Source organism: Acipenser ruthenus, chromosome 2 (genome assembly GCF_902713425.1).
Source record: "Acipenser ruthenus chromosome 2, fAciRut3.2 maternal haplotype, whole genome shotgun sequence".
Classification (NCBI taxonomy): Eukaryota; Metazoa; Chordata; class Actinopteri; order Acipenseriformes; family Acipenseridae; genus Acipenser; species Acipenser ruthenus.
In genome coordinates, this window is record NC_081190.1 from 45826166 (window position 1) to 45843146 (window position 16981).

Sequence of the window (16981 nt, forward strand, 5' to 3'; positions counted from 1 at the left end):
GTAATTTTATTCACAGTAAAACAGGTTTAACAGGCACTGCATATCAACAAGACACTCAGTACTGCATCTCCAGCTCTGCCCCACTCCTTGTTACACGGAAACATCTAAGTGTGTACAACTGGACTGCTGCTGACAACAAGGAAACTACTTCTTGAAGAAAAGATTAATTCAAAGCAAATAAAAGGACTTACTACAAATCTAAAAATATGCTAAAATACACAAAGTAATAAACAGAAGAATACTAAAAGTTACTTAATACCAAAGAACTGTTTAAATCTGTTCAAGTTGGCGCTACATCACTGGGAACAAACTACATTGAAGTACACAGGAAGAGGAAACCATTTGTTGTGTGGCTTTGTTGCATCGTGGGATATGGAGTCCTGAAGAAAAAGCTATCTTGTTTTTTCTTCAAAAATCCTTTAACTGAAGGGGACTACAAACTGAAGACAGGTTTCTAAATGGAAATGTTTTATCCACGAGGAGAAAGCTATACACAGTAATTCTTCATTGCGAGACTGTTTCTACTGTTTCTATTGTATGATTAATTCTGTTTAAATGGAGTATGAGAATATTAACCTATGTTAAATTAATTAATAACAAAATATAATAATGCATTATTAAATGTTGAATATATTTAGCATCTTAAATTACAACTGAATATATGGTTACGTTTTCTTAAACATGCTCAGTATAATACATTGGAAACATTATTACAATCCAATACAATCTAGTTCTAATTTTTGTAACTTTGAAATAAAAGTATTAATTTCAACAAGATTTATTTGTTTTGAGTTTGACTGTTGAAATGCACTGATATAATGATAACATTGAATTGAATCAGGACTGAAGTCTAAACCTTAAATCATATGCCGAAGGAATCATATTTATAGCCAGAATTCGAGGATTACTGTAAAATATATATTCATATGTTCAGTGTAACATTTGATTATACTTGGAGATGAATGTAGTTTGGATGGCAAGATAGAAGGTATAGTGGTAAAACCCTAGATAATTATAGCAAGGTATTGTTTATACAGACGTGCTCAAATTTGTTGGTACCCCTCCACAAAAAACGAAGAATGCACAATTTTCTCTGAAATAACTTGAAACTGACAAAAGTAATTGGCATCCACCATTGTTTATTCCATATTTAATGGAAATCAGACTTTGCTTTTGATTTTTTATTCAACATAATATTGTAAATAATAAAACAAATGAAAATGGCATGGACAAAAATGATGGGACCGCTAACCTAATATTTTGTTGCACAACCTTTAGAGGCAATCACTGCAATCAAACGTTTTCTGTAGCTCTCAATGAGACTTCTGCACCTGTTAACAGGTAGTTTGGCCCACTCTTCCTGAGCAAACTGCACCAGCTGTTTCAGGTTTGATGGGTGCCTTCTCCAGACTGCAAGTTTCAGCTCTTTCCATAGATGTTCGATAGGATTCAGATCAGGACTCATAGAAGGCCACTTCAGAATAGTCCAATGTTTTGTTCTTGTCCATTCTTGGGTGCTTTTAGCTGTGTGTTTTGGGTCATTATCCTGTTGGAGGACCCATGACCTGCGACTGAGACAGAGCTTTCTGACACTGGGCAGTACGTTTCGCTCCAGAATGCCTTGATAGTCTTGAGATTTCATTGTGCCCTGCACAGATTCAAGGCACCCTGTGCCAGGCGCAGCAAAGCAGTCCCAAAACATAACCGAGCCTCCTCCATATTTCACTGTATGTATGGTGTTCTTTTCTTTGAAAGCTTCATTTCGTCTGTGAACATAGAGCTGATGTGACTTGCCAAAAAGCTCCAGTTTTGACTCATCTGGCCAAAGGACATTCTCCCAGAAGGATTGTGGCTTGTCAATATGCATTTTAGCAAATTCCAGTCTGGCTTTTTTATGTTTTTCTGTCAAAACTTGAGTCCTCCTGGGTCTTCTTCTATGGAGCCCACTTTCGCTCAAAAAGCGACGGATGGTGCGATCAGAAACTGACGTACCTTCACCTTGGAGTTCAGTTTGTATCTCTTTGGCAGTTATCCTTGGTTCTTTTTCTACCATTCGCACTATCCTTCTGTTCAATCTGGGGTCGATTTTCCTCTTGCGGCCGCGCCCAGGGAGGCTGGCTACAGTTCCATGGACCTTAAACTTCTTAATATTTGCAACTGTTGCCACAGGAACATCAAGCTGCTTGGAGATGGTCTTGTAGCCTTTACCTTTACCATGCTTGTCTATTAATTTCTTTCTGATCTCCTCAGACAACTCTCTCCTTTGCTTTCTCTGGTCCATGTTCAGTGTGGTGCACACAATGATACCAAACAGCACAGTGACTACTTTTCTCCATTTAAATAGGCTGAATGACTGATTACAAGATTGGAGACATGTGTGATACTAATTAAAGAAGCTAATTAGTTTGAAATATCACTATAAACCAATTTATTATCTTTTCTAAGGGGTACCAACAAATGTGTCCAGGCCATTTTAGAATATCTTTGTAGAATAAGCAATAATTCATCTCTTTTCACAGCTTCTTTGCTTGATTCTATGACATACCAAAGGCATGCAAGTATACATGATAAAATAGCTTTTAATTTCATCACTTTTCAGGAGGAATGAAGCATTATTTCAATAGGCTGTAAGGGTACCAACAAATTTGAGCATGTCTGTAAATAATTGGGGGCTCGTGTCTTTGTACCAAATACATGTTCACTTGTCTCGAGATAGCTTAAGGATTAATGTTGCAATTACTTTCAGAACTTTTATCACCACAGTACTTTCAAAACACTCAATCTCAAAACACTCTACAGTACATTAAGTTGTATGTATTATTATTATAACTTTCAAAACACCCTTACGCACACAACACTCTGCAGTACATTAAGTTGCACTTGCATTGCTTTTTACAGTTATGGTATTACGGTACAATTGTATTTTCCCCAAACATTTTACAGCTAAAGCAAACTGAATTAACTAACATCAATTTACAAATAGAAACTAACTGTACAAACGTACTGTATCAAAATACGGAGAGTTGAAATACAAATTACATTTTTCGCTATACAACATTTTGAATATGTTATCTTGTTTAATACAACTTTAAAAGAACAAAACATATGTTTAATTAATATTAGAACAATATTAGAACAGGTGTTATCAACTTATATTCACAACACACTTTTGAGTAGCACTCTTTCACGCGAACATCTCGGAGGGTCCGGGGGGCTTCCCCCCAGAACTGTTTTAGGGTATAAAACAGCTAAATGCTACACTCTGGTGAGTTTTGAGTATGAATTTCAGTACAAAAATAACGAGATTAGCTATGATTGTTTCAGTTTAAATTTAATTGCGTTTACCTTAGTATAGATGAAACCTTTTTAATTTATACCAACTGAAAATTATTTCAAGTACAGAAAATAGCCATTTTTGTAGTATGTTTGTATCTCATTTACTGTCAAAACATAAATTGAAAATGTACAAGCTTCTAAAACAGAGAAACAAAGCACTTTCAAAAAAGGAAAAAAACACTTGTAAATAGTCACTGAGTCAGCAACAAATGGAATAGTTATCCACAAAGTGAGTTGTTTGGAACAGAAAAGGAATCCAACAGGTCAAACTGCACTTTCAGATTTTGAATGTTTAGCTTCATAGGTGGCTGACTTGGCTTTCCTGAGGAAGGTGTCACTAAAGGTTTGAGAGTGACACACTTGCTGCTTCGCCGACATCATGACTTTGTGTGTTACCAGTGAACAGAATATCTGTGCTCAGGCTCGCTCTGTGTTGGGTTTTGTTTTTGGTCACCAAGCTGAATACTCTTTCACAGTCAGCATTACTGTGGAAGATGACCAAAATGCCTAGCGTGGTAACATTACAGTAATGCCCGATTCTTTTGTTCTGGACAGAAATATAAAGTTTCCTTCTACAGGATTCCAGCTGATCCAGACAGGAGGGCAAAATGTATTTCTACGATTAAAAGATAATAAAAAAAGCAAAAAAGACTGGAGCCATTTATTTGTAGTGAGCGCTTCATAAAACGTTAGTATCAGTAAGCATATATTGGTAGTTCTGATATTACGTTATTATTATTAGTAGTAGTAGTATTAAGTCCCACTTTAACACGCTTACTTATATGGCCGTTTTTTCATAAATATTTAGCTATACAGTTAAACAGGTGATTCCCAGTCCTTACATAAATATTTTACCGTTAACAAAATCTATAAAGCTAAATTAATGATCTTACTGAACTTCAATATAAAATCACAAACCAGCCGTTTCTGACTTGTTTAAAGCACAATGAAACGGTTATCTACAATGTAATTGTACGCTTCTTGCAAAGTTAACAGAAGCCTTACGTACCTTAACCACATTAACAATGTTAATGCTGTGCTCATTTTTATAAAATCTAATTTTACTAACATCCCTGTATGGTAACAGGCGTTTGTGAAAAACGGGACAACGAGCCAAAAACAGAATATTAAACTTAAATACTGTACTATATTATTATAAAAAACGTTTGTACTTACTCCCTCGTCATTCTCGTAAAATCCTCATTCAGCTGTATTTTCTTTTCATGCGATGCAGTTATCTAAACCGAGCACACTTTTTTTTTTTTTTTTTTTTTTTTTTTTTTAAAACGCAAGTGGGATTTTTCCCCAGACAAAAATGAATGCATAACTAATGCATTAATTAAAAAACAAAAAGGTACCGTAGCCAGTTTGAAATAAATCATTTCCTCACAAAGTCACAGTACTTCACACTCCCTCCAGTGTGTCTGAAACTGGCAGTTGAAACACAAGCGAGTCAGCTCAACAAAGCCTGATAGGCTACAGTAGAATGGCAGTGATTATACAAAGAAACTGGGTGGTAGGAATTTCTGTCAGTCAACCCACGATAACTTCTATCTCTGATAAAAGCGTATCCGCGTATTACCAACTCAAAATGCGTAGCCGTTAGCAGGTCTGCACTAGTGTTTTATACTGTTGAGTGTTTTGGGCATCCTACACTGGCAACATGAAACTTCAAACTGGGTTCTAATTTGATGCATCGATTCTCCAATATGCAATCAAAGCTTGGGAAATTTAAGGACAGATGATCAATAATCAATGCATCAATTAATTGTTGCGCCACAAGTTTATATTTTATTTGTTTTTCACTAAGCACCCTGCTAAAACAAATAGCCCCACATCCACTTTTTATGCTGCCGTAAACAGTAAATAGTTATCTGAACACATTGTAGCAGCGGGCCGGATGTGTGAGTGTGGGGGTCCCAAGCAGGTGAAGGCGGTATTGCAGCACTTATAAATGCTGTTGTAGCACTTATAAATGCTGCTGTTAACGTCAACCCCTGTACTGCAGCAGATGCATGCTGAGCCGACGACTTTTGTTGTTTTTTTTTGTTTTGTTTTGCTGAGCAGACTCATAGGTGATGTGTATTTTAAGATCAGTGAATAACCAGTGCCAAACTACAAATCTTAGCTTGTGTCTTAAAGTGGCTCTTGCGAATAACAAACTGCTTCGCGAGCTACGGGTGGGACACTCCTGCTATAGAGTCTACAGTATTTTTGAAATTCGCATAACAGCTACATTTATGTAAATCAAGCCTGTTTTGCATTGGGCTAAATCACACATTTTTTGTTTAAAAGTTTCCTTTTAGCAAATTAACAGCTCCAATGGAAACATAGCCTGTGACTGCATCAAAAATGGGAGACACAAAAATGACTTTATAAAAAAGAAAGTCAAACTAAAACCGAGTTTATATACCCTTTTCTTTTTTTCCCCATAGCATTTTTAAGTGTCAAACACTCACCTCCTTAAGGAATATTTCCATATCTTCTTGTTTTTGGAATACAAAGGCCCTGAGATCATTAAGTGGAATGTGGTTCTCAATAAACTTCGCACTTCTAGGATCTTTCACACTTATCTGCAAAAGAAAAAACAAATATTTGTACTTAGCACATCTGTTATGACGTGGAGGCGGTCATGTGTGTCACACTATCATTTTCCACATATCTGGAGAAACAGTTTTCAAATTGTAATGGAACTTGGTATCAACATTATTTAGCCAACAATATTCTAATAGTATTAGACTTTGAAGATCTATGGAGGTGGTATGCCTGTACAGCACATTATCCATTTTCTGTGAATGTGTTTCTCTGTACATTGTCTGTCTGTTACACTTACATTTTTACATGCATCTTTTTGATGAAACCTGGTTTACACATTCTTTAACAAAGAACACAACCCGGGAACATACAAAGGTGCAAGTACATCCGTTCATAGATATGTCACACTATGTCTGGAATCACTTTTCAGAAAACTTTGCATTGCCATTTCATAATGTATACTACTTTAACATGATATTGATACACAATATTGTGATCTATTTATTTATAGTACTGCTTATAAAATTTCAAATGAAACTTGGTATGGTCATTATTTAGGACAAGGTAGCATCTTGGGAATTGCCTGCTTCTATGGTGAGCAAAAATGTGAAGTCTATGCACATATTGTTGATTCAGGTCATGGGTCATCAGCTTTGTCTGATAGTTCCAATTTTTAATTTGTAGCCGTGGTAGGGGAATGCATGTTACTGACAGAGTTGGATTTGGCATTTGTATTGCTACCAACATCTAATTTTATGTTATAAGCAGAACACTAACGTCTTTTGAAAATTCAGGGAAACATTAAAATAAATCTCTGCACAGAATTAGACTCACCACAAGCATCATGGGCTCGTAGACTCTGCCTTTGAACCGGTCTTTGTTTTCTCTCAGCCATGTGAATGCCTTATAGGTGTCTAGATACCTCTCCCGAAGTTTCTCCTGTTTCATGTTCATCATATCTTCCAATTTCTTGGAGTGATTAGCTAGTCCTAAAACAAGGTAAAAATAAAAATCACCATTTGGGCCAAAACACGATGTCACTTTGTTTACATTAAATTAAAATAAAACAAAACACCTTGAATTACAAAACTAAGTACAAATTGAACATCAATTTAATAATTATGCACTGTATTGCATTTTGCAGTATCGGGCCACGGTTTGATGGTTGTATCCATGTTTTACTCAAAATCAAAAAACAGAAATTTGAAGTTGCAAACGGAAATGTTCATTAAATATTTGTAGTTGTAGGGTCGGCAGCAGAATTGCAAATTCATACACGCTCCCCTCACATAGATGCTTAAATTATCCAGACCAAGTGTCCAGCTTAAATGAAACTCAGTGCTTTGAATACATGACAATAAATAATAAAATATGAATAAAACGTATATTCCAGGCAAATGGTTATCATACAGCATCCTTTATATTAAAATAAATTAATTATAAAAGTTCCATACTTCTCCTCTCACTCTCCTGGTTGTCCCTCTCTCTCTTCAGGTCTGTGCGCTCCCCGTCAGCACTGGCTTTCTCCTCTTGAATCTGCCGCAGCTGGCAGTTGATGTCATCTATCTGAGGCTGCACGTGGTCCAGGTCTCCGATGCTGCTCAGTTCGCTCTGCCAGTCCTTGATCATGCGTCGCGTGTTATTAATCCTCTTCTGCCGGTCCGTCTCTTCATCCCGCTTAAGATTCAGGGCCTGCTGTATATCTTCAATCTGGTTGAGGAAAAAAAAAGAAACAAAAACAAAAACAAACTCTTAAGCCCTTTTAAATACTTCATTATAAGGCAACCAAAAGACATTTAAAATGTACATAAAACTAGTAATGGGGGAGTTTGGAAACATATGCCCTAGTCACTTGATGGTGCTTTTCTGAGAGGAGCTGCACAGGTTTCCCGATACAAATTTCAAGGACCTTCATGGACCATTTTGACAATTTTCAAGGACCTAATTTAAGGAGTTTGACCATTTTCAATGTTGAGAACTAATAACCAACTGTAAAAATAAAGCTTTTGCATTAACAGTTTATTTAACTGTGGAATAACAACAGTAACAATCAATTACTCACTTTTCATGTACAGCTAAGCGCTGGACTAGTACACTTTCTTATTCATTAAACAGTCAGTTTTGGTACCTATGGGCGAGTTTAATTCTAAAAACAGTACAACAATTCAGTGTTTTAATTAATGTCAAAAGCAATATCCAAGAATTTAGTGTCTCAATCAAGTTACCAACAGGAAAAAAAAAATAGATACAGTCCGACAGTTGTCAATTTTATGATATGTTATACTGTCTACAAACAAGCTATTTCAACTATACTAAAGGCTAGGGATGTGCTTTTGGTACATTTTTATGAACATTTAAATGCTATGCAGGTGTCAGTGTTTAAACCATATCTTCATACACACACTCTTTATATTATATTATATTCTGATGTATACTGACACCCCTGGTTAGTATTTTCTAAGCAACGAAACCCTAAATAAGCAAATAACATTTTAACATAGTAAAGACTAAGAAAAATAAAAAAAATAAAAACACACCACACATGTACACACCATAGTATATATTGAAATTAGGGCAGTCACTCGATTCACATTTTTGATCGGTTAATTTATGGGCATTAGAGATGAACTGGTACATTAACTGGATAGAGCATTCTGTTTATTATGGAGGTTTGCTTTTTACTGCATTCAGTAACGCCATCCACAGTAATTTCTGAATGCTTTCATTTCAAATGGTGAAGCATTGAACGTGTTTTTGTGGTACAGTAATTTAGTTTGGCATAATTATTTACATACCACGGTTTTCTCATCCGGTTCCTTTGTTTATAAATGCTATTGTATTAAATATAACAAATGTCAGAAAAAAATTACATTATTACCCCATGGACTGGACACCATACCGCGTCTACACAGTGCACCAATGAAGCTCCAGATCGACCAAAAATAAACCAAATTAGAAAAACTACTTGGAGGCAGATTACCAAACCCCTTCCTTTTTGTAATATCTGCCCTTACTGTGGCAGCACAGCAGTCGGATATGCGACGGACTACTGTATATGACGACACATTACTAAAATGAATACCAAGGTTCTCGCCAGGAATTTTTCACACCGTGGTGGTGGGAGGAGCGGCGGCGACGCGGCGATCATCGCAACCCCCTGCAAGCGAGGCAGGACAAGTCATGAACATGCTTACGCTTTGTGTAAGTAGTTGTCAGCATATATAATGTTCTATATCTATGGTTGTCAATAGGTAGATGCGGAGTCTGCGTCATAGGATGACGTACTCCCTAGCAACGCATGGACGCCATTCCACGGAGGGGAAACTAGATTTTTGCCAGTGTTACTGTTTGTCCGAGAAACCTGTTTTTATCTTTCAAAATATTAAGAATGGCCTACAATTATGTGGATATAATTAGTGCTGTTTTTATTCTTTCAAAAAATAGCATAAATATTAGGTTAAGATTTTTTTTTTTTTTTAATTCACGACTGTCTTTTTTTCAATCGTAGCCTACTGCATAGTAGTAGTTTCTGCATGCGAGTTGTATGATTTGTAGTTAAAATAATATAGGCTACTTATTGACTACTAGAAAAAGCTATACTAATAACGTGCATCATCTCACATTTTAAATATTCTAATAAACTTTACTGTGATCATGCAGTTGTGTTTGGTGAAATTTGTCGTCATGTGACCAGTTGTCTAGCATATTATTCAACATTTAACCACTTTAGAGTTTATATGTTTAAAACGTTAAATATCCCAGTATCTCCTCTAGCTTTGTCTCAACAGATTTAAGTTTTTCTTGCTTTTCCTTGGCAGCTTCTCATACTAGTTGATTTGGAAAGTAAAACTAGTTGCTTCAGCTTTTTCTGCATATCAGTCAGCTGGTTGAGAGGACTTGCACATCTTCCTCCATTTGCCTTGATATTTGAAACCTCCTCCATCAAGTCGTTTGTGCTTTCCGTTTATGATTACAAACTAAGGGCTTGATTAACAAGCCTTTGAAATGTCTATTGATTTTGTTTTCTTATTACGCTGTACAAATGTTTACAGAACAAGAGAACTCTGCTAGGTACCAGTATATAGCCTGTGTGTATTTCATAGTACACCGATAGTAACAAAACAAAACGCTCTTTGTCAGCATTTCTCTGCAAATAGCAGTTAATAGCAATTACAATTTTAAGTGACGTATCAAAAGCAGTCAGAAGTAAACTCTGAGGAAGGTTTTACACAATAGCGGTAAGGTATTTTAGTGAACGGGTTGAAACCATCTATTATACAAACATGGAACATTGAAAAATACACCTCTTTAGAGTAGACAACACACATGCCACAACCATATTTAACAAAAACAGGAGATCATTAGGAGAAGCTCGATGATGTACAACGGCGGTCAATCTAACGATGAGCCACATTGCTCAAAAGAAATATAAATAACTTAATTCTCGTCCGATTACACAGAGATATATCCATATGTAAAACTAGTTAAAAACAATCCCTTTAATGCAGTTGTACAATTGCAATTGTGACTTTTCCATTACAGATGGCAATATAAATTATTGTTAAAAGGTGTGTGGAGGGAAAGCTATGTAGGAACAATTCAATAATTGATAATTTAATGTTTATCTGGGTTGATTAGTTCTCTTATTAATAATATTTAATTGACGTGTTACAAAGATCGAGGATTTACTATGAACACACAACACACATATTAATGGTATATAGATTAAGGACATGGCAAGTTTACTTTTAAAGAAATTCTTCATACGACAATATGAGGTAGATAACTTATAGTTACTTCATCAAGTTTCACTAGAAGTTATTTCACACGCAAAGGGTGCAAACTAAATAACAGTTCAATTCTATGTGAATGTGTTACAATTAATTCATTTAGTTCCATGAAAGGAAAATGCAACTGCAATTAGACTCAACAGTTCCCTGAAGCTTAGATCTTTGGTCCGCTGGTTTGGAAACTCAATCTGTTGAAGTGTCCAGTACAAAATCTCTCCTCTCAGCAATTAAGTCTTCAATCCTATATTGGATCAAACTTCGCAACAAAGCTTTCAATTCGATAGAATCAACAAACAGCTGTAACAAAGTCTTCAGTCCTCGGTATAGGATCCACAACAGCGCCTGTCCACTCTGTCCTCCGCTGAATCTTTTAGCTAGGCAGGTAGCAGGGCACAGTTTCTTTTGGATACTGTGGTTTTAGGTGTACAGCAGACCTAGACTGGTTTGTCTGATAAGTCTCTGTAAGTTTTACGGCAGCTCCAGCCGGACCTCAGTCTCGTTGCTTGTGGTCGTTGACTCACCTGCAGCTTGCTTCCTCGTCTTGGGTCCGTTTCAGACAGAGTCCCGTCTTGGGTCTGTTTTTAGGCAGAGTCCCGGAGTTGCAGCTTTGCTAAGCAGAGTTACAGCACCTTGTTTAGCATTCGATGTGGAGCACAACAGGTTTAGTTTTGTTTGGAAATTTATAGTCTTTTCACTCTGCTATATAGCCACTTTCAGGAGATCATTTGTGTATCATGTCCTTTTCCACTGGGACATCACTAGTTTATGTCTTCCTTGCGTCAAAATGATTGTTGTTGTACATAGTTCAGTATGTCTGCAACATCCAATCTCCAATCCCAACACTGATAGGACTAATACCTATGCTGAGGACGGGGTGCTTATTATTATTATTATATATTCTTATTAATTTCTTAGCAGACGCCCTTATCCAGGGCGCTTACAATTGTTACAAGATTTCACATACAATTACCCATTTATACAGTTGGGTTTTTACTGGAGCAATCTAGGTAAAGTACCTTGCTCAAGGGTACAGCAGCAGTGTCCTCCACCTGGGATTGAACCTACGACCTTCCGGTCAAGAGATCAGAGCCCTAACCACTACTCCACACTACTGCCAGAGCACTAACCAGTCCAGAGCCCTAACCACTACTCCACACTACTGCCAGAGCCCTAACCACTACTCCACACTACTGCTGCTTACTGTAGGAGATGTCATTTAACATCTCTCTTTTGTACCAGCTGTGGGTTACTCTCCTGAATCTGATCAAACAGGCACTCACTGACCAAAGTTTTCTCATACTGTGGAGTTAAAACAGCATCAGCCATTTCAGTGGTTTCTACTTTCACACACGCACACATCCTGTCGGCTCTGAGATCAAGAGGGACCTGCATTTGCATGAGCCTCCTTCGGCCCCCCCGACTGTCTTCAGTGTTGTCAGCTACGGATACTGAGGACATTAAATTGCCCCTGCGGGGTCTTCCTGTTTGTTTTGCTTTTGGGGGGGGGGGGGGGGGGGGGGTCTGCTTGAGCTGCTTTCCTATCAGGTCCACGGACTCCGCTTGTATTGAAAAAGAGGGCTGTAGGGGACCACCATAAACTACATTTAACACTGACCCTTCTCTTTCTACACGTCGTCTTTTTTTTTTCAAACTTCCTACTTCACTTGCCAAACCCAGTTTCTTGTAGGATATTGGTTTCTTTACACTGGCCCACAACACTTCACCGCTGCAGTCAATCAGGGGTCGGAGTCTCATCAATAGATCCACCCCAATCAACAGGTTTTCTGCAGCTGCACTTGTAATACACAGGATGGTTAACTCTGAGTTTCCCAAACTCAAAACAGACCCAGCTAATTCCAAGGGGGTGGATACAATCATTGGTATATCTATGAAACACTTTCTTGCTGGGTGTCAGTCTCACCTGTCTATTTAAGTCTCCTATTACCTGATTCAAATGATCAAACATCTCTTTAGCCATTAGTGTAGCATCCGCACCTAAATCCAGTAACACCTCACAAGTTACAGCTCCCTGCATCATAACTGGAAAATATGGTATATTACCTTTCATTATGATATCTCCCAACTTTATTCCCTGTATTGTAACACCACCCAGGTCTGACAGTATGCATTTACATGCTTCAAAACCTCACTTTCTGTTTCAGTGGCTCCCCTCTGCCTGACTATTAATCTGGGGAAGCTGTATATGTTCCCTGTCTAGTCACATGGAGGTGCTGTAGCCTGTGTGTTCTGTCTTTGGCTAGTGCTGACACCCGTGTCACTTGGGGGCTGCTTAGGAGTCATCTGCTTCAAAGTTTCCTGTATCTGCTTAAGCGATTCCCTGAGTTCTTTAATCTCTGATTTAGCCTGAGGGTTCTCTTCCTGATACAAAGTGTTTTTAAACTTACCCCCGTTATTTCTATACTTATGGCGTTCTCTGTTATTACCCCAGTGCTGGCTAGCTTGGTTCCTGCTGACTGAATTGTTACTGTAATTATTTTCGGACTGCCGAGGTCTCGCCTCCCTTACCGGGTCGTTTATTTGTTTATTTGTTTTAGCGGCTGGCAGTTCCGATCCCTCTATCTGCAGGGACGGCTCCTTGCTTGCTACTGCATAAATCATATCTGCAGCTGCTGCGTCTTTCCTACACCTGGGTTGGCAAAAGGGGAGTATTTCTTTTAACTCCTGACAGTTTCTCAAAGTTATCTAAATTATTTACCCAAGCAGCATGCAGTAACCTTTGTTTAAGAAAAAATGACTTTTGCTCCTCTTCTACAATTCCAGCCGATTTAATAAAACCCCTAGTTGTAGCGATGAAGTCTTCTATATGATTACCCTTTTTTGTCGGGTCGAACTGTGGAACTTTTACAGGCATGCTTAACAGTTCAATGAATGTCATTTTAGACCCTAACTGCGTTCTGTGTGTGTCTCTTGCGTTAGGAAAGCCAGGTGTATTCGGGTGCTGGTCTCGTGGAGACAGCACTGAAAACTCAGGCTCCTCTGCACATGTATTGCGGATATCTCTGGGACATTGAAAACCCGGGGTGCTAGCCTGTGAGTTTCAGGGAAGCAGTGCTGCAAACTCAGCCTCCTCGGCATCAGCCTTAGTTCTATCCCAAGTTACCATTGTTCTCTCATGTTCCAACTCTTCAATTATTCGTTTTAATGTAGCCTTCTCACTGATCAAACCACCATTCACCTAATTATTCCTATGCATTGCTACATTAAACTCTGTGTTAAGCAGTTGACGCCTATCCAGGCTAATCCTCAGATCTTGAATTCCAGCTGCTGTTTCATCTCTAAGTTAGCATGCTCTCACCTCAAAGCCTGATTTTCTCCAGTTACAACCTGAAGCTCTCCAATCAAACCTGATTTTTGCACCTCAAAACCTGACATCTCTCCTGCACAACCTGACATTTGTCCTGTGCCAAGTCCAACCTCTTAAATCAACAGGCACACTATAGTAGCAATTGTGCCAATGAGTCTCACTGCCTTAAGTTGCTGAAACACATTTTCCAGAGCCCTCCTGAGATTCAGCTCTGTGGGAGAAACAACAAGATCCCCTGGATCGGGAGCTTCTGGTGTATCCTTTTTAATCGCCTCTACCAAATATTCATATAACCCCTGCTCGGAAGCAACTTCCAATCTAGGCATCTCCACCATGGCATCAGTGTCTGAATCTGAAACTACAGACATGGCTATACTTTCTAACTTGGTTTTAAGTCAAAATTATACAGCCCGAAGTTATACACCGTTAAAACACACAAGAAACCAAACACTGCGGCAATAATATTTGATAAATGTGGTTTTTCGGAAAGATTACTGCTCTGTGATTTTCTGTTCTAACAACGCTGTTATACGCTGTTAGAAGGGAAAAGCAACTACTTTATAGCACTCTGGTTTTCAATTTATACGCAATTGGAAGGGAAAAACCACTACTACAAATTAAATTCCAAGTTCGATAATAATTTTGGGGTGGGGGGGTGGGGGGGGGAACGTCCAAAATAATGCCAGACAATATTTAGTGGGGCTTGCGAAGCAAGAGTCCCCACTTTAAATCTGGGATCTTCTTCTTCGACACGCTACTCCTCTTACACCGTTTAAGCTAGAAACACCGTTCAAACTTTAAAACATGTAGACCGGTCTGGAATAGTGTGCTTGTATACAACTTTTTGATATCGTTTATACTTTTTAAACTATTAAGCTTTTTGTCCTTTTTTTGTCCATCTTCATTCACTGTAATGGGACTTTTTTCAACATTCTAAAGCTCCCCATTTTTTTAAAACTCCCAGACTTCCAACATTCTATTTAAAGTAGCTGATTTGTGTCAAAAGTTACTTCCGAGTAGGGGTTATATAAATATTTGGTAACTTGACACAAAACTAGCTACTTTGACCACTTTCCCAACAAGCAAGACAAAAAGTTAAAGTATATGGAATCTTCCTCTACTTATCTGCTATTCAAATCTGAAATCAAAACAGAAATAACTTTTACCAATCAAGAGGTACAGCTGTTTTAGTAACCGCATCAACTTTTCAGTAGGCTACTTCCCACTATAATTAATTTGAAAATTTCAAATTATAGCACATTCTAAGCATGAGACAATTAGTAAACAATGTGACTTTTGACACAAATCAGCTACTTTGACCACTTTCCCAATAAAGCAAGCCCCACAACTTTACTTGTAAAGTTACCATCTAGTTCAACATCCAATTGTTCAGAAACTGATAGGGAAATGAAATTTGTGGCCAAATGCAACTTTCCCACTCAACGGTGTGCAGATGATTGTGCATGTGTTGTGTCAAGAAATGCAAATGAAATCCAAATACGAAGGATGAAAAAAAATACAATAATTTATTTTTTTAGGTCGGATCATCCTCAAAGACCTCATTCCGAACGGAAATATATCGTTTCCGAATCTCATTTGCTAGTTTATTTGATACATGTCAATTCTGCAAACATTCCGAATCGGCTGGAGCTATATCTAAGACATCGTCATGTTTTTTGGCTCAGCAGAGGTGCTCCAGAACAGTGATTTTGGACATAGCAGTGTGGCATTATGCAGATGTTTGGGCGCATACGGATTATTATACAATGACCAAATACATTCGGAACAGCAAGGTGGGATAGTTTATGTTGTATCTTCCATGTAGTGCCGATGTACCCTTTAACATGTCCTGTTTTTGTTAAAATATATGGTATGTGTATTGCTAACTTGCTCTGGACACACCATGCCGATCAAGTTTGCGGCAAAGCGATAAGAATTTTGGGGTTTATTTTTCGTTCCTTTCGAGAGGCCCCTCCAAATGCAGTTTTACAAGACTTTGGCAAGACCTATTTTAGAGTACCAGTGTTTTTTCTGGGACCCATTTCAAAAATACAATACTAAGAAGCTTGAGTCTGTGCAAACATTTGCTTATCGGATTGTACTGAACCACTGGAATTGGGATTCTACTTATGACAACCTTCTAAGTTGCTCTTCTGTTAAACCATTAAGTGGCAGAAAGTCCTATTTTATTCTTTCACTTCTATAAGGTTCTGCATTCACTGTGATCTACCTCTATGTCAGTCTGTGCTCGTAAAAGACCCGGGTTGAGAGATCTCCACAGAGCTGCTCTGATAATCTTTCCTTAAATCGCCTTATACCGGTTGTGCAGTAGTCTTTCTTTGGCACAGCCTTGGGGTTATAGAATGCCCTTCCGGATTCCATTGTGTCATCGTCAAGCCTCTCCGGGTTTAAAACTGCTGTTCAGCGTCATCGGCACCTGAGGTGAACTTGTTTTGTGATGAAATTGGTTATTAAAATATAAATATCTTAATATATTTATGTGTATTTGTGACAGAGAGCGAATTAATCCTAGTCAGCAATCTCCCTCCCAACCTGTGAGGGCGCAGTATAACAGGAACAGTGTGCCCTGGACTGGATGGTTTGACAGTTCATTCCAGGGTCAGTCGGAAGTCGGCCATCCAGAAAGGGGGCGGAGTCACAAAACCAGGTCATCGCCTTAATGCAGTAGGTGACGCGTCACTCATGGATTGGAGGATACGTGATTGCACTCGCTACAGAAGGGGGTGTGACACAGAGTATAGCAGGGGATGTGGCGAAGCAATCTGTTCCTTTGTTATGGTTACGAAAGGACCAGTGAAGGAATACTGCGTTATAAAAAACAGTGAGTTTTTGTGTGTTGTTTTGTTTCTCTATTAACCCTTAGCTGCCGACGCGCTGTAATTTCGTAACTTTTGTTACGATGACAAAACATGTCATATCTCAGCCGTCCAACCAGCAATTTTGTTTTTTTTAAATGTGGGTCATAGCCATGACT

General features: G+C 38.2%; 1 protein-coding gene across 1 annotated transcript in view; it reads right to left on the minus strand.

Annotated features, from left to right (window-relative positions):
* Positions 1–16981, minus strand: part of LOC117409422 (structural maintenance of chromosomes protein 5-like) — a 55104-nt gene that overhangs the window by 17365 nt on the left and 20758 nt on the right. The window contains exons 9-11 of the mRNA XM_058996534.1: positions 7326–7581; positions 6706–6860; positions 5796–5909 (exon numbers count right to left, since the gene is read on the minus strand). Of these exons, the coding sequence (XP_058852517.1) occupies positions 5796–5909; positions 6706–6860; positions 7326–7581 (525 nt within the window). The remainder of the gene's footprint in view (positions 1–5795; positions 5910–6705; positions 6861–7325; positions 7582–16981) is intronic.